Source organism: Protomyctophum parallelum (assembly GCF_964188405.1).
Source record: "Protomyctophum parallelum genome assembly, chromosome: 5".
Taxonomy (NCBI): domain Eukaryota; kingdom Metazoa; phylum Chordata; class Actinopteri; order Myctophiformes; family Myctophidae; genus Protomyctophum; species Protomyctophum parallelum.
This window is the reverse complement of record NC_139702.1, coordinates 17,202,415-17,223,595: the sequence shown is the minus strand read 5'-3', so window position 1 is coordinate 17,223,595 and position 21,181 is coordinate 17,202,415. Positions and strand designations below refer to the sequence as shown.

At 43.5% G+C, this 21,181-nt stretch overlaps 2 protein-coding genes across 2 annotated transcripts in view; one reads left to right on the top strand and one right to left on the bottom strand.

The window, feature by feature from the left end:
- nomo (nodal modulator) overlaps positions 1-14,146 on the bottom strand; it is a 62,859-nt gene extending 48,713 nt beyond the window's left edge. The window contains exons 1-8 of the mRNA XM_083765675.1: positions 13,956-14,146; positions 5,934-6,023; positions 5,761-5,806; positions 5,060-5,160; positions 3,604-3,710; positions 3,259-3,331; positions 2,410-2,562; positions 771-908 (exon numbers count right to left, since the gene is read on the bottom strand). Of these exons, the coding sequence (XP_083621801.1) occupies positions 771-908; positions 2,410-2,562; positions 3,259-3,331; positions 3,604-3,710; positions 5,060-5,160; positions 5,761-5,806; positions 5,934-6,023; positions 13,956-14,120 (873 nt within the window). The 5' untranslated portion in view covers positions 14,121-14,146. The remainder of the gene's footprint in view (positions 1-770; positions 909-2,409; positions 2,563-3,258; positions 3,332-3,603; positions 3,711-5,059; positions 5,161-5,760; positions 5,807-5,933; positions 6,024-13,955) is intronic.
- The window catches only part of rps15a (ribosomal protein S15a), a 619,775-nt gene that overhangs the window by 515,681 nt on the left and 82,913 nt on the right, over positions 1-21,181 (top strand). The window lies entirely within an intron of this gene.

Here is a 21,181-nt window from a genome sequence, read left to right as displayed (position 1 = left end):
AAGATGGCGATTTACAATACAAGGACTGACAGGCTTCATTTTACGTTCATGATAGACCGGCGGAACGCTTTGTCCATATTTTTTGCAGTCTAGGGTAGAAAGGCACAAAGCACAATTAAACCAACAATTATAGAATTAGATTAGCCATCATCTATCAAAGTAGTTACAGTACATTCCAACCTTCATTTAGAGCCCAGGTTTTACTGTACGCCCAGCCCACGCCAACGTGACATTTATCAAGTGATCCCATACAGCCAATCCTTTTTTTTTAAAGATATTTCTTTGCGGCTTACGCCTTTTATTGTTTTTTTATGAAGGGACAGACTGTAGGCTGACAGGAAACGGGAGAGAGAGATGGGGGGGGGGGGGGGGGGGGGGGGGGGGGAAGACATGCAGTAAAGGCCGTGTCGGGCTCGGGAGTCGAACCTGCGGCACACTGCGACTGGATTACCAGTCGGGTGCCCAGACGGTTACGCCACCCACCGCCTGGGGCACCATACAGCGTTAAAATGTGGTGAATGTCACGGCTGAAACCGTGTTGAAAAGTATTCAAAAGTGTGCCAAAACCACAACGACGGAACGGAGCAGGAAGCGGCTCTTATCCAACGACAATAAAACATTCTACGGTTTTGGGTCAGAGGGGCTAAATGTCATCAAATGGTGGTCCGTGGGCTCAAATACCCGATAAATAACGGGCCTTGGTTTGAAGAGGGTTGAAAACCACTGCACTGTCTAAGGCATCATCGGGTCATTTAAAACACCAAGCGTACCACGGTGTAAGCGCCACTGGCCAGCGTGGGGAAGGAGAAGGTCCCGTCCTCTTTGGACAGAGCGCTGCACAGGTAGACCAGAGAGTCGTCCCCAGCCTCGGCCCCCTCTACTGGGGCCGTGTTGCAGCCTCCTATAGCCTGGAGACATGGAGCACAACATGGTTAATACACAGAGAGTCACACCCAGGCTCTGAGCCCTCCACTGGGGCTGTGTTACAGCCTCCTATAGCCTGGAGACATGGAGAAAACACATGGTTAACACAGAGAGTCACACCCAGGCTCTGAGCCCTCCACTGGGGCTGTGTTACAGCCTCCTATAGCCTGGAGACATGGAGCACAACATGGTTAACACAGAGAGTCACACCCAGGCTCTGAGCCCTCCACTGGGGCTGTGTTACAGCCTCCTATAGCCTGGAGACATGGAGCACAACATGGTTAACACAGAGAGTCACACCCAGGCTCTGAGCCCTCCACTGGGGCTGTGTTACAGCCTCCTATAGCCTGGAGACATGGAGAAAACACATGGTTAACACAGAGAGTCACACCCAGGCTCTGAGCCCTCCACTGGGGCTGTGTTACAGCCTCCTATAGCCTGGAGACATGGAGAAAACACATGGTTAACACAGAGAGTCACACCCAGGCTCTGAGCCCTCCACTGGGGCTGTGTTACAGCCTCCTATAGCCTGGAGACATGGAGAAAACACATGGTTTACAAAGAGAGTCACACCCAGGCTCTGAGCCCTCCACTGGGGCTGTGTTACAGCCTCCTATAGCCTGGAGACATGGAGAAACCACATGGTTAACACAGAGTCACACCCAGGCTCTGAGCCCCTCACTGGGGCTGTGTTACAGCCTCCTATAGCCTGGAGACATGGAGAAAACACATGGTTAACACAGAGAGTCTTCGTGCAATGCTAGAGCATCATTTCAAATGACTATGGAAGTGAATTATAGTGTGCCGACTTTCAGAATAAGATTTTCTACACCATATACAGTATAGTATATAAGCCATTTATTAATTAGGCCCATCACATTTATTACATGAACTCCTAATCGCAAAAGAATTGCATTATCATCAATCGTTTAAATGTTGAAAAATGACGATACATTTACATATTTCAAAAATAGCAGATTTGCAATTTGTGATTATGAATCCTAAAAGGCAAACAGAAATCGTCGACTTAAAGGGATTGTGACATTAAAAAAAAGGTTTTGGAATTGTTCTTGTTTTTTTTAGGTTTTATAATCTCAATTGCACCCAAAAAACATGAACTTTAAACATTCAGTAGATTTTCTGTGATCTGGGGTTTTCTGGCTCAAACAGGTGCTCTGATTTGCCGGCAGTAAGTGACATCACTTACTGCAAATCCCATATATGTCAATGGGATTTGCCAGCAGATGTCACTGTTTCACTGTGTTGCCTGTTTTCATTGTAGCTCAAAAGGCCCAAAAAACCCCAAAGAAAACTTCAGACCACAGAAAATCCACTGAATGTTAAAAGTTCAGGTTTTTTGGGTGTAATTGAGGTCATAAAACCTAAAAGAAAAAAGAAAAATAAATGAAAATGAATGTCATAAAACCTTTAACGTTGTAATGGCGACAGCCCTACACATAACTGCTGCACTGTGGTCAGCTTCACCTCTTGCGTGACTGCAGCGGAGTACAGGAGGAAGGTGACTTCCTTCATGGGCTCTCCGTCGCTCCTCACCTCCCCGGACACGTCGTATCCTCCCACCACCAGATGCTCCGTGGCCGGAGCGTTGGCGGTGGACACGCGCACCGCCGTGGTGCTCTGGAGACACACACACACAAACAAAGAAACAAACGCAAGTGATTACTTTTCTTACACACGGGCGGCAGCAGTGGCATGCACAGATAGACACTAGGGGGTGCTAGAGCACCCCCTGCCCTTTTGGCAATGTGCTCAAATTTGTAGTGTGTGGACCATGCGGTGACATTGATCAAATCTCGATAAAAAAACACTTCTACTATATTATTTAGGCCCCCCACAATCTAAAGCTATGTTTCTATATTCAGTTCGAACCCTGTGGGCTCCCCCAGAGTTAGTGTCAAAGTGTCCTTGAGCAAGACTGATCCCCTAATTGCTCCTGATGTGCTGGTTGGTGCCTTGCATGGTTTCCTCCACCATCGGTGTGTGAATGTAATGCAGTCCATGTAGAGCGCTTTGGATAAAAGTGCTATTATATCATGAATGCACCGTTTACCATTTACAACAATGCATAGAACAATGGCCTCCTCGTTTCCAATCTCTGCTTGAAATCTTGAGTTACTTTTTCTTGTGAAGAGAAAGAAATCAACCCTTTCTCAAAGTATTTGTCAGGATGTCAATCAGACCAGTGTGTGTCCAGTGGAAACCTCGTATGAATCTGATCTCAGGTCAGAATGGGGTTAATCAGACCAGTGTGTGTCCAGTGGAAACCTCGTATGAATCTGATCTCAGGTCAGAATGGGTTAAGAAGACGCTAACCTTCTCCAATGTCCAGGAAGGATGGGAGGCTGTGATGTCATAATTTCCAGGAAGTACTTTGGAAAACGTATACCTGTGAAACGACACACACACACACACACACACACTTACTGATCACATCATTACTGTGTAGATGCAACTGCTCCTATACACCATAATATCAATTAACACATAATGTGCACAACATTCATTTCAAAATAGCGAAGTAGGGTGCCCACAGTTAGATATGTTGGAAGGACCAAGACGTCCACAGACGTCCTGGGCACTACATGCGGTAGTTCCTAGGACGTCTGTGGACGTCTTGGGCATATAATTGTGTTAAAAATGAAGTCATGGGTCACATACTTCCCCCCAGCCAGGGTGAGGCCAGTCTGGAGTCTGTCCTCGGTTCCCTCCCGGCTGAGTTTCACTTCCACTCCCGCAGGACCCAACGGGTGACCTTTACTGAGGACCTGGAGACCACACAGATACATTAGAATACAGGTCCTTTACTGAGGACCTGGAGACCACACAGATACATTAGAATACAGGTCCTTTACTGAGGACCTGGAGACCACACAGATACATTAGAATACAGGTCCTTTACTGAGGACCTGGAGACCACACAGATACATTAGAATACAGGTCCTTTACTGAGGACCTGGAGACCACACAGATACATTAGAATACAGGTCCTTTACTGAGGACCTGGAGACCACACAGATACATTAGAATACAGGTCCTTTACTGAGGACCTGGAGACCACACAGATACATTAGAATACAGGTCCTTTACTGAGGACCTGGAGACCACACAGATACATTAGAATACAGGTCCTTTACTGAGGACCTGGAGACCACACAGATACATTAGAATACAGGTCCTTTACTGAGGACCTGGAGACCACACAGATACATTAGAATACAGGTCCTTTACTGAGGACCTGGAGACCACACAGATACATTAGAATACAGGTCCTTTACTGAGGACCTGGAGACCACACAGATACATTAGAATACAGGTCCTTTACTGAGGACCTGGGGACTAGATCTGCCTTTTTTTTAAATGTGAATACTAACACTGGAAACAAAACAAACTGTTTAAGGTGCTCCGTTGCACACTGCAGGGTGCGTTTCTTTCTTTTTTTTCAGAAAACCGACGAAGAAAACGCAGCTAAAAATCCAAAAACGTGTCCAGTGTGACCTTTACCGCTTCAAACAAAAAAATACATAAATGTGATTCCTCACCGTGGGAGACACCCAGAAGACAGATACATAAATACATGAATGTGATTCCTCACCGTGGGAGACACCCAGAAGACAGATACATAAATACATAAATGTGATTCCTCACCGTGGGAGACACCCAGAAGACAGATACATACATGTGATTCCTCACCGTGGGAGACACCCAGAAGACAGATACATAAATACATGAATGTGATTCCTCACCGTGGGAGACACCCAGAAGACGGATACATGAATACATAAATGTGATTCCTCACCGTGGGAGACACCCAGAAGACGGATACATAAATACATAAATGTGATTCCTCACCGTGGGAGACACCCAGAAGACGGATACATGAATACATAAATGTGATTCCTCACCGTGGGAGACACCCAGAAGACGGATACATAAATACATAAATGTGATTCCTCACCGTGGGAGACACCCAGAAGACGGATACATGAATACATAAATGTGATTCCTCACCGTGGGAGACACCCAGAAGACGGATACATAAATACATAAATGTGATTCCTCACCGTGGGAGACACCCAGAAGACAGATACATAAATACATAAATGTGATTCCTCACCGTGCCCGACACCGAGAAGCCGGTGAAGACAAAGTTGATGTCCTGTTCCTTGGTGCAGATGTCGTTGACACCGTCCACATGCAGCTCAACGCTAGTAGGTTCTAGAGGAAAAGAAAAGAGCAGAGATTAACCCATTCTGACCCGAGATCAGATTCATACGAGGTTTCCACTGGACACACACTGGTCTGATTAACCCATTCTGACCTGAGATCAGAATGGATCAAAAATCAGGCACAATTTGCTGTTTTATTTGCATACGCATCAAAAGTTGCGGGTTGGCTGGGACGGTTTTTGGCGCAAAGTAACCACAGTTACTGCTCATTACTCCTATAGTAATAAAAAATAATAGATTCAATGTTATATCGCTTTTCTTTTTTTATCCCACGATTCCCATTTTTCACCCCTGGGTCAATTATCTAATGGGCTCTACACACCCTCCGCCAACCTGGGGAGAGCAACGGACTTGAACTCATGCTTCCTTCATGCCTGAGTGTCCAAGTTGCTCCTTTACACCTGACAGGGGGGAGTTTCCCTGGTTGGATGTATATAGCGCGTGGAAGGAACACGTTATTCCAACCAGTTCCTTTCCCCTCCATCAGGCGCCCCGGCTGGCCAGGGGGAGGCAGTATAGACTTAACTATTTTGATAGGACGGAGTTCAGGGTGTCAACTGTAAATGCATGGCGGTGACTGTACTCTTACCAAAGCTCCACCCGATCGGTGGTTCAATCTTCAAGACAAAGTCTCCCTGTAAAAGAGCAACAACATGTCTTTACAAGTTTACATACCCATAGGGTGGTGTCAATAATAATAATAATAATACAAGGATGATGAGACCGTTACACGTGTTCAAATGACAGCAGTGGTCTACCTACCTTGTCATACAAGGGGATCATAAAGTAACCGTTGATCGGGGCACAGTCCGTCTGGTATTTCAACGAGCCTTGTTTTGTGTACAGTTTGATCTGTGTAAAGAAAAGGATCTTTTAGTCTCTATTAGGGATGCACCGAAAATTCGGCCACCGAAAATATTCGGCCGAAAATGGCTAAAAATGTATTTTCGGCCTATTCGGTTTCGGCTCAAATAGGCCGAAAATATATCACCGAATAGTCAAAACACCGGGTCGGTATAAACACAACACGCGATTGTCTTGAACGTAACCAGAGCGCTCCGCATCTACCTCTCTCTCTCTTCCAACTTCAGTCTCCCCCACACACACACACACACACAAACACACACACACACACACACACACACACACACACACACACACAGTCACACAGCGTCAAGTTGCTCTGTGCTGTGGCTGCGATGCGCTCCGCGAAATCTGCGAGCTCAACAGGTCCCAAAACATGGTATTTGTGAGCACCGCCACTGTCTACTCTATTCTTTTGTCGTATGACAAAAAATGCTCTCCAATGTCTGAATCTGTGAGTTTGCATGCAGGCTACGACGAACACTAGCAGTAGCTTGCTCGTTAGCTCCTCAAATTTGTTCCACCTGGGTGTAATCTCAGCAGCGCATTGAAGTGGGCACAGGCAGGGCAGAAGCAGAATGTCCGTGAACGTTTTGCTTAACAATGATCAGTTGTTCAGTGCTGTTTAACTTTGGCAATATGTGATACTAGAGCCTAGAGAACATGCTAATATGGCTGCTAAATACTATTGTGCATGCATGCTATGCATGTGTGTGTGTGTGTGTGTGTGTGTGTGTGTGTGTGTGTGTGTTTGTGCGTGCGTGTGCGTGCGTGCTTGCTTGCCCACACACTGTGTAGGACAGTGGTTCTCATAGTGGGAGTTCCAGCTAAATTATAGATAGTTAGGAAGTAAACCAAGTGGGGCCGGTCTGTAACAGAGTGCAAAAATGGAACCAAATACACTCTCAAAATGTACATTGATTTTTACAATAGAAATAAAAATAAATTGGGGTCCCAGAGATAGAAATGGGAAGAAAGACAGTCAGCTATACACAGTCAACATTACAGATTACAGTATCATTACAAGTACAAGGAATGGCAATGAAATCAAATTGTATATAAAATATAAATTTTGAAGGAGTATTCATTTTTATTGTCTTTATTGTTAGTTACAACATGCCTACAATAACTTGAAGCATTTTTTTAAAGGTAATTGCAAAAAAGGTGCCATAATCCGATTAATCGTTTAAATAATCGCCCGATGAATCGATTATGAAAATCCATAATCATGTCTTTTGCCATAATCAGGTAGCTTTACAACAAAGCTGTATTCGGCTATTCGGTATTCGGTTTTCGGCCAACTGTTTCCTATATTCGGTATTCGGTTTCGGCCAAGAATTTCCCTTTCGGTGCATCCCTAGTCTCTATAGTAAACGGTGTTGTTTTCGTCGACTAAAACTAAGACGAAAAATGTTCGGCGACAACCTATTTTCACTGACAAAAACAAATGGAAACTAAATGACATTTAACTAAACTAGACTAACACTAAGACATTCCAGGTGACTAACATGTGACTAAAACTAAATGAAGTTTCAGTCCAAAGACTATGACTAAACGAAAATAGAAAAAACAACACTGATAGTATAGGGGTATGTGTGTAGGGGTGGGCGAGATTGTGATAAATATCGTCAGGACGATACAATGTCAATGCACGATTTTGCCATTTCCGAGATATTGTACAAAACGTGATAACAGTGAATTCACATGCTATGATTTGCAGTTCTATACCTTCATTTATACTTCTGTAGAACGATGGTTTCGTTAGCCAAAAATAATACGTATTTTTGGTCTAAATGGCTCATTGGCAAATAATAATAATAATAATAATAATAAAACTTTATTTGTAGCTTTACAGAACAATGGCGAATAAAAAGGAAAAGCAAGGCAACGACATTAAAAAACAAGCAGTAATGCAATACAGTGAGGACATGGATAACAAAAAATGTAAGATCAATTAAAAGCAATGTTGTAGAAGTGGGTCTTGAGCTGTGCTTTAAAAATGTCTACAGAGGCTGCCTGACGAAGGTACAGTGGGAGCTTGTTCCATGCCGACGGCCCGTAGAATCAAAAAGCTGCTTCCCCGTATTTTTTAGTTGCCATTTTTTTTAGGCAAAGCGAGCAGGCCAGCAGTGGAAGACCTTAGGGGGAGGTTTGGGACATATTTAGGCCGGCAGTCATTTAGGTAGGAAGGTGCGAGACCATTGAGAGCTTTATACACAAGTAAAATAATTTTAAAATCAATCCTAAAAACAACCGGAAGCCAGTGCAGTGAAGCCAAAACTAGAGTAATATGTTCTCTCATCTTAGTTCTGGCTAAATATGACTCCTAACGTGGTTGAAGTGGGACTCATAAAATGTCCCTGGGACTCATCTAAAAAAGACAATCCCTGCATCCCGGGACTCATTACATTGAAAACCTAATTACATCACTGATTGCAGTGTTGTTTTTGGCAGCAAATTTCTATTTTAGTTTACCGGTAGTCATAGTCTTTGGGACTGAAACTTCATTTAGTTTTAGTCATATTTTAGTCACCTGGAATGTCTTTAGTGTTAGTCTAGTTTTAGTCGACTAAATGTCATAGGATTTTAGTCGACTAAATCTGCAGTTGATTTAGTCGACTAAAATGTATTTTGGCGGGTCTTGTTGCCGTCATAATGAGTGTTTTTACACTTGCTGAAAATAGCCGATCTACAAGCTCACAACGCATGCAACCAAGTGTAAAATGACTTATACTGGATCTCTTGTCCACTAGTCCTTTCCTAACATTTTAGTCTAGTTTTTATTTGTCGACGAAATTGTCAGTATATTTAGTCTTAGTTTTAGTCATCGTAGCTTAGTTTTCATTTAGTTTCCATTTGTTTTTGTCAGTGAAAATAGGTAGTCGACGAACATTTTTCGTCTTAGTTTTAGTCGACGAAAACAACACTGACTGATTGATTGTGACAGCATATCGCCCCCACCCCCAGGTACAGTATGTGGGTCGGTGTTGCCGTCTGGCCGTTGCCAGGTTTAAGTACTTAATAAGTAGATGTTAAGCACCGGCTGAAGTGTCAAGGAACCTGGGCTTAAGATGCAACAACCGACCGGTCGACCAACTGGCTTCAGTGTGGCTAGTTAATCTCATTATGTCTGTGAATGAGGTCCTGGTCAGATGGCTGGAACGGCTAGTATTCAACGTTAACCCCTTCTGACCTGAGATCAGATTCATACGAGGTTTCCACTGGACACACACTGGTCTGATTAACCCATACTGACCTGAGATCAGATTCTAAAAATGTCACAGTCGTTCTTTGATTTTTCAAAAATAGCAGACCTACAAGCTCGTAGCGCGCCACTCGGTGGCGCGCTATGAGCTTGTAGATCTGCTATTTTTCAATAGCTAAAGCATAACATGATGCCAACACCAAAATAGGTAAAAACTAGGCATGTAACGATATATCGTATATCGATAATTCATCCCGACGATAATAATTAATTTAATTTAATTTAAAAAAAAATTGGAGGGCTAGTTAGGAGTGTGTGTGTGTGTGTGATGTGAAATGTGAGCTTTAATCATATCCATTCCCATGACCATATTCAAGAGCTTTTGGAGAGAAATGAGACACTTTCAGTAGTAGAGCACTGTGTGTCTGTGACTGTAGAGGGGAGCTGTGTGTCTGTGACTGTAGAGGGGAGCTGTGTGTCTGTGATTGTAGATGGGAGCTGTGTGTGTCTGTGACTGCAGAGGGGAGCTGTGTGTGTCTGTGACTGTAGAGGGGAGCTGTGTGTCTGTGACTGTAGAGGGGAGCTGTGTGTGTCTGTGACTGTAGAGGGGAGCTGTGTGTGTCTGTGACTGTAGAGGGGAGCTGTGTGTGTCTGTGACTGTAGAGGGGAGCTGTGTGTGTCTGACTGCAGAGGGGAGCTGTGTGTGTCTGTGACTGTAGAGGGGAGCTGTGTGTGTCTGTGACTGTAGAGGGGAGCTGTGTGTGTCTGTGACTGTAGAGGGGAGCTGTGTGTGTCTGTGACTGTAGAGGGGAGCTGTGTGTGTCTGTGACTGTAGAGGGGAGCTGTGTGTGTCTGTGACTGTAGAGGGGAGCTGTGTGTGTCTGTGACTGTAGAGGGGAGCTGTGTGTGTCTGTGACTGTAGAGGGGAGCTGTGTGTCTGTAGAGGGGAGCTGTGTGTCTGTGACTGTAGAGGAGAGCTGTGTGTGTCTGTGACTGTAGAGAGGAGCTGTGTGTCTGTGACTGTAGAGGGGAGCTGTGTGTGTCTGTGACTGTAGAGGGGAGCTGTGTGTGTCTGTGCCTGTAGAGAGGAGCTGTGTGTCTGTGACTGTAGAGGGGAGCTGTGTGTGTCTGTGACTGTAGAGGGGAGCTGTGTGTGTCTGTGACTGTAGAGGGGAGCTGTGTGTGTGTCTGTGACTGTAGAGGGGAGCTGTGTGTGTCTGTGACTGTAGAGGGGAGCTGTGTTTGTCTGTGACTGTGGAGGGGAGCTGTGTGTGTCTGTGACTGTAGAGGGGAGCTGTGTGTCTGTGACTGTAGAGGGGAGCTGTGTGTCTGTGACTGTAGAGGGGAGCTGTGTGTCTGTGACTGTAGAGGGGAGCTGTGTGTCTGTGCCCAGGTGATGGTCGTTGATGCTCATTAATACATCAAGGAAGGCAATTATTTTTCTGCACTGTCAAAAGTAATGCTACTTCTTTTGCAATGTAGTTAAATACAAATGTTAAAAATGGGTAAAGTATATAGAGTTGGAGGTTTGATCGCATCGATTGGAAATTGTATTAACAGTTAGTAGAATTGGTACAGTAACAGTTCAATGGAAGTACAGGTCAACATAAAACTAGAAAAAAGTCCTAAGTCCTGAGCTTGTAGATCTGCTATTTTTCAATAGCTAAAGCATAACATGATGCCAACACCAAAATAGGTAAAAACTAGGCATGTAACGATATATCGTATATCGATAATTCATCCCGACGATAATAATTAATTTAATTTAATTTAAAAAAAAATTAGGAGGGCTAGTTAGGAGTGTGTGTGTGTGTGATGTGAAATGTGAGCTTTAATCATATCCATTCCCATGACCATATTCAAGAGCTTTTGGAGAGAAATGAGACACTTTCAGTAGTAGAGCACTGTGTGTCTGTGACTGTAGAGGGGAGCTGTGTGTCTGTGACTGTAGAGGGGAGCTGTGTGTCTGTGATTGTAGATGGGAGCTGTGTGTGTCTGTGACTGCAGAGGGGAGCTGTGTGTGTCTGTGACTGTAGAGGGGAGCTGTGTGTCTGTGACTGTAGAGGGGAGCTGTGTGTGTCTGTGACTGTAGAGGGGAGCTGTGTGTGTCTGTGACTGTAGAGGGGAGCTGTGTGTGTCTGTGACTGTAGAGGGGAGCTGTGTGTGTCTGACTGCAGAGGGGAGCTGTGTGTGTCTGTGACTGTAGAGGGGAGCTGTGTGTGTCTGTGACTGTAGAGGGGAGCTGTGTGTGTCTGTGACTGTAGAGGGGAGCTGTGTGTGTCTGTGACTGTAGAGGGGAGCTGTGTGTGTCTGTGACTGTAGAGGGGAGCTGTGTGTGTCTGTGACTGTAGAGGGGAGCTGTGTGTGTCTGTGACTGTAGAGGGGAGCTGTGTGTCTGTAGAGGGGAGCTGTGTGTCTGTGACTGTAGAGGAGAGCTGTGTGTGTCTGTGACTGTAGAGAGGAGCTGTGTGTCTGTGACTGTAGAGGGGAGCTGTGTGTGTCTGTGACTGTAGAGGGGAGCTGTGTGTGTCTGTGCCTGTAGAGAGGAGCTGTGTGTCTGTGACTGTAGAGGGGAGCTGTGTGTGTCTGTGACTGTAGAGGGGAGCTGTGTGTGTCTGTGACTGTAGAGGGGAGCTGTGTGTGTCTGTGACTGTAGAGGGGAGCTGTGTGTGTCTGTGACTGTAGAGGGGAGCTGTGTTTGTCTGTGACTGTGGAGGGGAGCTGTGTGTGTCTGTGACTGTAGAGGGGAGCTGTGTGTCTGTGACTGTAGAGGGGAGCTGTGTGTCTGTGACTGTAGAGGGGAGCTGTGTGTCTGTGACTGTAGAGGGGAGCTGTGTGTCTGTGCCCAGGTGATGGTCGTTGATGCTCATTAATACATCAAGGAAGGCAATTATTTTTCTGCACTGTCAAAAGTAATGCTACTTCTTTTGCAATGTAGTTAAATACAAATGTTAAAAATGGGTAAAGTATATAGAGTTGGAGGTTTGATCGCATCGATTGGAAATTGTATTAACAGTTAGTAGAATTGGTACAGTAACAGTTCAATGGAAGTACAGGTCAACATAAAACTAGAAAAAAGTCCTAAAATATTTTTTTTACATTATGGACAGGGTCCTTCATTTCCAATTCATCAAAAGGGAGTTCAGCATTGTGTAAACAGAGCTATGTCATAAATGTTATACAGGTCAGGGTGTAAAGCTTTTTTTTAAGAAATAGCAGCAACCTTTTGCAGTCACTTTGGGGACAAATAGCAGAATACTCTCAAGACTATTTATATAATGGTATACTAAAAAAAAGAGCCTCAGATTTAGCCTACGATTTAGACTCTCGTAGATCGATTCTGACATCTTGTCAGAATCGATAAATAACATCAAAATTGAGAGATTGAGGAGATTGAAATATGTATGAACATTTTGCAGAATGACAGTCTTTGTATTGAGTTGTGCTTGAAATGTACTGTTACCTGTTGAGTGGACGACCCAATAAAGCATTACACTTGTTTACAAGAGGGTCCACCTTGTTCAATTCATCAAAACATTTAGACGTACAAATAGACACTTCTGTATAAATCATAAACCAATATAAACCATCACTCAGTCTTATTAGATAGCACATAATGCTAACGTTAGCTTCAGCCTAGCTGTCAGACATGCATATAGCCGTCATCGCTTTCATTCAAATTGTCTATATGCTCCAGTTAGCATAGCACTTCTCTATGATAACTCTATATGCCCATATAGCAGCATTAGCTACCAGAAGCTAGCAGTTAGCTTCAGCCTAGCTGTCAGACATTCAAACTGTCTATATGCTCCAGTTAGCATAGCACTTCTTTATGATAACTCTGTATGCCCATATAGCAGCATTAGCTACCAGAAGCTAGCAGTTGGCTTCAGCCTATAGCTGTCAGTCAGGCGTATAGAAGCTGTCAACGCTTTCATTCAAACTGCCATCCATCCATCCAGCTAGCATTAGCACCAATAGCTACCAGGTCCAGAGCTATTATAGCAGTTAAACTGTCATGTTATAGCAGTTAAACTGCATAGCACCATTAGCTACCAGGTGCTATAGCTAGTTAGCTTTAACTGTTATCCTCCAGCTCATAGAATAGATATATATGTGTATATGCTCCAGCTATAGCAAAGCACTTATTGTTTACGATAACTCTATGTGCCCATAGAGCAGCATTAGCTTCCATGAAGCTAGCAGTTAGCTTCAGCCATATAGCTGTCATCGCTTTCATTCAAACTGTCAGCCATCCATTCACCTAGCATAGATAGCACCATTAAGGTCCAGAGCTATGGCAGCTAAACTGTCATCCTCCAGCCCATAGAAGTGTCTATTTGTACGTCTCTAAATGTTTTGATGAGTTGAACAATGTGGACCCTGTTGTAAACAAGTGTAATGCTTAATGGGGTCGTCCACTCACAGTTAACAGTCTTTGTATTGAGTTTGTGCTTAAAATGTACTGTAAATTCTACAAACTGTTAATACATATTTCAATCAATCAATATATGTCTATATAATATGCTCCAGCTAGCATAGCACTTCTTATTTATGATAACTCTATGGCAGTGGTTCCCAAGGGGGGGTCCCCCAGGAGGGGTCCTTGAACATGTCAATATGGGGGTCCTTGACATGAAACCGTTTTGCTCTAATGGCATTATTAGCTACCACCAGAAGCTAGCAGTTAGCCTCTCTCTCTCCCCCATCCTCACCTCGATCAGGGAGTAGTTGATCTCCACGTCGGACTTGACGAAGCCTCCGCACGCCACCACGATGTCGTCCGACGACACGCCGCCCATCAGCTGGCAGCAGCACGCGACGCCCAGCATGAAGCACAGCGTGCCCATGTCCGCCCGCAGGGTGACCATCCCGATCATCTTTAATTATTAATTATTATTATTATCTCTGTCTGTCGGAGTGTCGGGTCCACTGTACTCTCCCTGGATGCACTGATCGGATCATAGACTAGCAGCACTGCACGCTGCCTCCGCTTCCGCACCAGCTGAGCTGCACTGTTGTTGCCAGATAAGAGAGAAATAAGCAGCCCAGGTATCAGTGTTGTTTTCGTCGACTAAAACTAAGACGAAAAATGTTCGTCGACTACCTTTTTTCACTGACTAAAACTAAATGAAAACTAAATAAAAAGGAATCTATGATGACTAAAACTGAGACTAAATATACTGACAATTTCGTCAACAAATAAAAACTAGACTAAAATGTTAGTAAGGGACTAGTGGACAAGTTTTATGCTGGGTTGCATGCTGAAAATAGCAGATATACAATGCAACCAAAGTGTAAAATATGTCATTACAACGACATCAAGGCCTGCCAAAACACATTTTAGTCGACTAAATCAACTGTAGATTTAGTCGATAAAATCTTATGACATTTAGTCGACTAAACACTAGAACATTCCAGGTGACTAAAATGTGACTAAAACAAAATGAAAACTATTCAAGAGACTATGACAAAACTAAAATAGAAATTTGCTGCCAAAAACAACACTGCCAGGTATATGAAAACGATTGATTCATTCAATTCAATTCAAACTTTATTCAAGACGCTCACAGATTGATTGATTGATTGATTGATTGATTGATTGATTGATTGATTTAAATATTTATTAACAGTTTGTAGAATTACAGTACATTTCAAGCACAAACTCAATACAGGGGCGGAAGCCGCGGAACACATAAAACATAAAAACACAAGTATTAAACAAACTATAAATAAACAAAGCATAAACAAACAGGGGGGACTTATCTCTGTACATTGATTGATTGATTGATCGATCGATCGATCGATCAATCGATTGATTGATTGATTTATTAACATATTGGAGAATTACAGTAGGCTTATACATTTCAAGCACAACTGAACTCAATACAAAACTGTTTTGATTGATTGATGATTGATTGATTGATTGATTCTCTTTTTCTCTCTACTTCTACTCCTTGATTGCTCTTAACCCATTCTGACCTGAGATCAGATTCATACGAGGTTTCCACTGGACACACACTGGTCTGATTAACCCATTCTGACCTGAGATGAGATTCTAAAAATGTCAGTCGTTCTTCGATTTTTCAAAAATAGCAGACCTACAAGCTCGTAGCGCGCCACTCGGTGGCGCGCTATGAGCTTGTAGATCTGCTATTTTTCAATAGCTAAAGCATAACATGATGCTGACACCAAAATGGGTTCCCGGTCAGAATGGGAGTTTATTCTGTCCCTTTGTTTACTGTGCTTGCCGTTTTGTTTTGAATTGTATGCTTATCTATTAATTTTATGGTATCTATGAATGTTATGCCATCTATGCCGCTGCATTGTCTGTAAGGAAGCCAAAGAAAAATAAGTTTTACTCTTATGTACCTGTAGGCCTACACAGGATGCAAGATTAAAGTCCAACCTTGAACCTCACCTTGAACCTTCAACAAAGCTACTACTGTACTACAATTTAGAAACAAGCCCAAATAAGCGACTACACTTTAGAAACAAGCCCAAATAAGCGACTACACTTCAGAAACAAGCCCAAATAAGCGACTACACTTTAGAAACAAGCCCAAATAAGCGACTACACTTTAGAAACAAGCCCAAATAAGCGACTACACTTTAGAAACAAGCCCAAATAAGCGACTACTTTAGAAACAAGCCCAAATAAGCGACTACACTTTAGAAACAAGCCCAAATAAGAAACTACACTTTGGAAACAAGCCCAAATAAGCGACTACACTTTAGAAACAAGCCCAAATAAGCGACTACACTTTAGAAACAAGCCCAAATAAGCGACTACACTTTAAAAACAAGCCCAAATAAGCGACTACCGGTATACACTTTAGAAACAAGCCCAAATATATACAACTACACTTTAGAAGCAAGCCCAAAAAATAAGCAACTACACTTTTAGTAGCCTCGGTACCAGGCTTTCATTTTTGTTGGTGCAAAAATTGAAAGCCTGGAGGAACGCATTGGCCGCTCTGGTCTAAAAGTGGGAGTCAACCCTTCCGGGTGGGCATCGCTCCAAATGATGTGACGTAGCGCTGCACTAGGGGGGAGAGGAAGGGCCGGGGGTGACGGACAGATCGATGAGATCCAATCAGGGCGTGCACAAATCTGAGCCGCGACCCGCCCCTCTAGACCAGAAACCTAACACGTTAGCTCAGGCTACACTTTTAGTAACAAGCTCAAAATAGCAACTACATACCCAGTAGCTTACAATAAGCGGACATGGCAACACTCGACACTGGTCTGTGGACAAATGCATCGCATGCATCAGCGACACCTATTGCCTTGGAGGTGCTACAGTATAACCCCACCGCAGCTTTCATTATACTGTATATCAAGTGTACTGGTGGAAATGTACAGGAAAAAAGTACTCGTTTTCAAATAAATGTAGTGGAGTAAAAGTACAATATTTGGACCCAAGATGTAGTTGAGACAGGAGTATTGAGAAAGCAGACAACCCACAGCACTCCAGATTAAAACAAAATCCTTCTAGGTGCAAGGCTCAAAGATACAAGTTGAGATGAAGAAAATGCCAGCACTCATTGTATGTCCTTTTGCATGCTTTGTATTTACCTCTCTGACGAGAGTGAACAAACGTACTGAGACAGGAGTATTGGAAATTAAAAATATTCAAAAGTAAAAGCGCCTAAAATGTTACTTAACCCTTACCCATTTAGGCCTGACGTCGAAATGTATTATTATATTTTTTTTTCCTGAAAAACCTCGTTTCTATATCAGTGGTTCTCAATATTTCATGTCAAGGACCCCCACAATTACATGTAATTGGCCCGCCGACCCCCATCTGAAAATAGGTTGTTCCAGGGACCTCCCCCAGAAGCAAAGATTTGAGGTACTAAAAACTGAAACTCTGAAATATATGTTCAGATTTCATTTGAGGCACATTTTCACAATAAAAAAAAATAGCAGACCTACAAGTTCATAGTGCGGCACTCGGTGCCGCGCTATGAGCTTGTAGATCTGCTATTTTTCAATAGCTAAAGTATAACATGATGCTTCAAACACGTTCAGTAGCCTACTTTTCTTTCTGCAGGAAAAAAAAAGACATACGAAACAAAATTATGTTTGTTAAGTTTAATCAATAGCATATAACAAAACCGTTAAATAACGACCGTAACAGCATTCCTCTCCAGTATATTCTCAAACAATGAGATGAACCAGATGAATTCATATCAGTGAGAAGAGCACAAAGACATGTAGGATGATAAGAAGTATTAATAAATGTTCTCTTATGAAAACCCAGAGTTTCAAACCATGGAAGTGGAAGTTTGAACGTTCCACTTAGTTACTACTCTGCTATAAAAGTAATAAACAATTATAAACAATTAGTGTTAAAATAGTTTCATACATATAGGGCGCCACCCTTATCCCTTATCCCTAAACATTTTTTTTTTTACTATTTTGAAAAACATTTTAAAATAGTTCAACTAGCCGATCTACATCGAGACATTGTGAGCTTGTAGATCGGCTATTTTAAAGGTATATTCAGTGATTTCACTTAATTCAAATATCACTTATTTTTTTGTTTTGTTGTGATAATCCTCCCTACTATAGAGTGTGCTGGCCATATAAGGAGTTCCTCCCTGTCCCCAGTTAACCCCTGAACCCCTGGGGGTCAAAAAAACCTTAGGTTTCGTTTTTGACTCTCTATCCTGATTGGACGAAAGGCTGGGTCCCACAGCCAAAAACGAAACCTAAGGTTTTTTGAGTGAAATCACTGAATATACCTTTAACTATTTAAAAAGTTTTTTTTAAATAGTAAAAAAATTGCAAAATTAGTTCAGGGATAAGGGTTAAGGCGTGGCACAAGATATAGCCCTTAAAGTGCAAAGGAATGTGAAGAAAAGCTGAATCCGTCACAGACGCTTCAATCACCAGTGGTTCAAAGAAAGGTCCTTCTTGGAAGGTAAATAGGATCATACAGTGTATACAGTAAGGAGGGGGGGGGGATACACAGAAACATTATAATAAGGCAGCGAGGGCTTCTTGATGGGCCCAAGATAACGTACTGTAGTCCTCACCGAGTCCCCTTATGATAACGTACTGTAGTCCTCACCGAGTCACCTTATGATAACGTACTGTAGTCCTCACCGAGTCACTTTATGATAACGTACTGTAGTCCTCACCGAGTCACCTTATGATAACGTACTGTAGTCCTCACCGAGTCCCCTTATGATAACGTACTGTAGTCCTCACCGAGTCACCTTATGATAACGTACTGTAGTCCTCACCGAGTCACCTTATGATAACGTACTGTAGTCCTCACCGAGTCACCTTATGATAACGTACTGTAGTCCTCACCGAGTCACCTTATGATAACGTACTGTAGTCCTCACCGAGTCACCTTATGATAACGTACTGTAGTCCTCACCGAGTCACCTTATGATAACGTACTGTAGTCCTCACCGAGTCACCTTATGATAACGTACTGTAGTCCTCACCGAGTCACCTTATGATAACGTACTGTAGTCCTCACCGAGTCCCCTTATGATAACGTACTGTAGTCCTCACCGAGTCACCTTATGATAACGTACTGTAGTCCTCACCGAGTCCCCTTATGATAACGTACTGTAGTCCTCACCGAGTCACCTTATGATAACGTACTGTAGTCCTCACCGAGTCACCTTATGATAACGTACTGTAGTCCTCACCGAGTCACCTTATGATAACGTACTGTAGTCCTCACCGAGTCCCCTTATGATAACGTACTGTAGTCCTCACCGAGTCCCCTTATGATAACGTACTGTAGTCCTCACCGAGTCACCTTATGATAACGTACTGTAGTCCTCACCGAGTCACTTTATGATAACGTACTGTAGTCCTCACCGAGTCACTTTATGATAACGTACTGTAGTCCTCACCGACTTATATAGCGGCGCGACCGACGCTTACGGCAGCCACACATTTATTTTCTTTATTTCCCCGTCCTTTGGGCACCGCTAGGTTTTCATCTGACTCATATGCTAGAAGGCTTTCTTACCTTTATGTGTAGTTGTTACGTCCCCACCAAAGAGGTCCAGGTGTTATTTGTAGTTGTTACGTCCCCACCAAAGAGGTCCAGGTGTTATTTGTAGTTGTTACGTCCCCACCGAAGAGGTCCACGTGTTATTTAGTGCAAAAGTGCATTATTGGCTATTTCCCCTACCATAAGCCCTACATGGGGGTTGTTGTCTCCACCAGCCGAAGGCCAGGGGGAGAGTATGTTTTGCACTCCGTCCGTCCGTGTGTCCGTGTGTGTGTGTGTGTGTGTGTGTGTGTCCGTTACCAGCTAATCTCGGCCACCGTTAACCCGGTCGATGCCAAATTTTGCACACACACTCCCTGGATGCCAACGATGAACCTCTGCCCCAAACTTTCCAAAACGGCCTGTTATAGCGCCACCAAGAGGCCGCTTTGTGCAAAACAAGTTTTTGCACAGTACACCTACAGATTTTGTCCAAACATCACGCAAATTGGTACACAGTCTCTCTAGAGCCATTCAACGAAACCAGTCTTTCAGATTTCCAGAACGGCCTGTTATAGCGCCACCAGGAGGCCGCTTTGTGCAAAACAAGTTTTTGCACAGTACACCTACAGATTTTGTCCAAACATCACGCAAATTGGTACACAGTCTCTCTAGAGCCATTCAACGAAACCGGTCTTTCAGATTTCTCAGACTCCATCCTGATTGGTTAAGATTGGCTTCCAAAGTTCACAGGAGTGCTCAGTTTCAAACAAAATGCTGCAAATCATGAACACATCGCGTGATTTCCGTGAAATTGTGCACCCACATTCCCACTAGGCAGAGGACGAAATGCCACATGAACAATTTCAACTCAGCCTCAAGGTGGCGCTATAACTGGCCGAAAAGTGTTTTTACCTCTAACTGCACGGATCTGTGGATAACTTTGTATGCCAACTCCCTAGAGGCCAAGGAAAAACCTTTGCCTGGAATTCTTCACATCTGCTCATCCTGGTGGAGACCTGTGCCCAGTAGGGCACTTTTTCTAGTTTTTTTTGTTGTTGTGCCAATTTGCTTATTTCCATCAAAATAAGTAGTAAAGTGTGCCGCTTGGGATACTAATTACACAAGTAAGACGCGCAAACGCGGGAAGCGAACGCAGCTCGTGTGTGTGTGTGTGTGTGTGTGTGTGTGTGTGCTACAGCTGCGCCCTGTGTGTGTGTGTGTGTGTGTGTGTGTGCTACAGCTGCGCCCTCTGGTGGCGGGCGGGTGGTGTAACAGCGGGACACACACACACACAGACATTCAGCCCTTGCTGTCATAGTAAGTGGCTCACTGCGTTCGCAATTATGGAGAGAGGATATATATATTAAAAAAGCGATGGATATAAGCGAATTAGCACAACACCCCAATGCCCCATTCAATTCAATTAATTGAGGGCTTATATTAGGGGAAATAGCCAATAATGCCAATAACACCTGGAGCACTTTGGTGGGGACGTAACGACTACAAATAAAGGTAAGAAAGCCTTCTAGTATGGAATTCTCCTTTAAATACCAGTCCATCTGACCCAGACAGCAATCCGTTTCAAAATGGTATAGAATGTATCATTTATAATACAGTATGTGTGCATTGTGTCTGTCAACAGTCTGTAGTATATTGTAGTGCATTAAGGTCTTGGAATGGTGTGTCGTGTGTGGAGGAAGAGATAGTCAGAGCAGAGTATTCCATTGTATATACATACAGTACCATACGACAATAACGTTGAACGTGAAATGTAGTGCTTTGAGAATATAATACAGGTACGTCATTCTGTGCCTGTGATGATGAACTCAGTGTAATCCCTGGTCTGCCCAGCAGGTGGAGGTGAAGCAAAGCATAAGGCAGTGTTGAGGTCCTTTCAGATGAGCAGTCATACTATCTGTATGATGAGAGCACACCTAGGATTCCATGAGCGGACCGTCTGCCGTTTTTTTT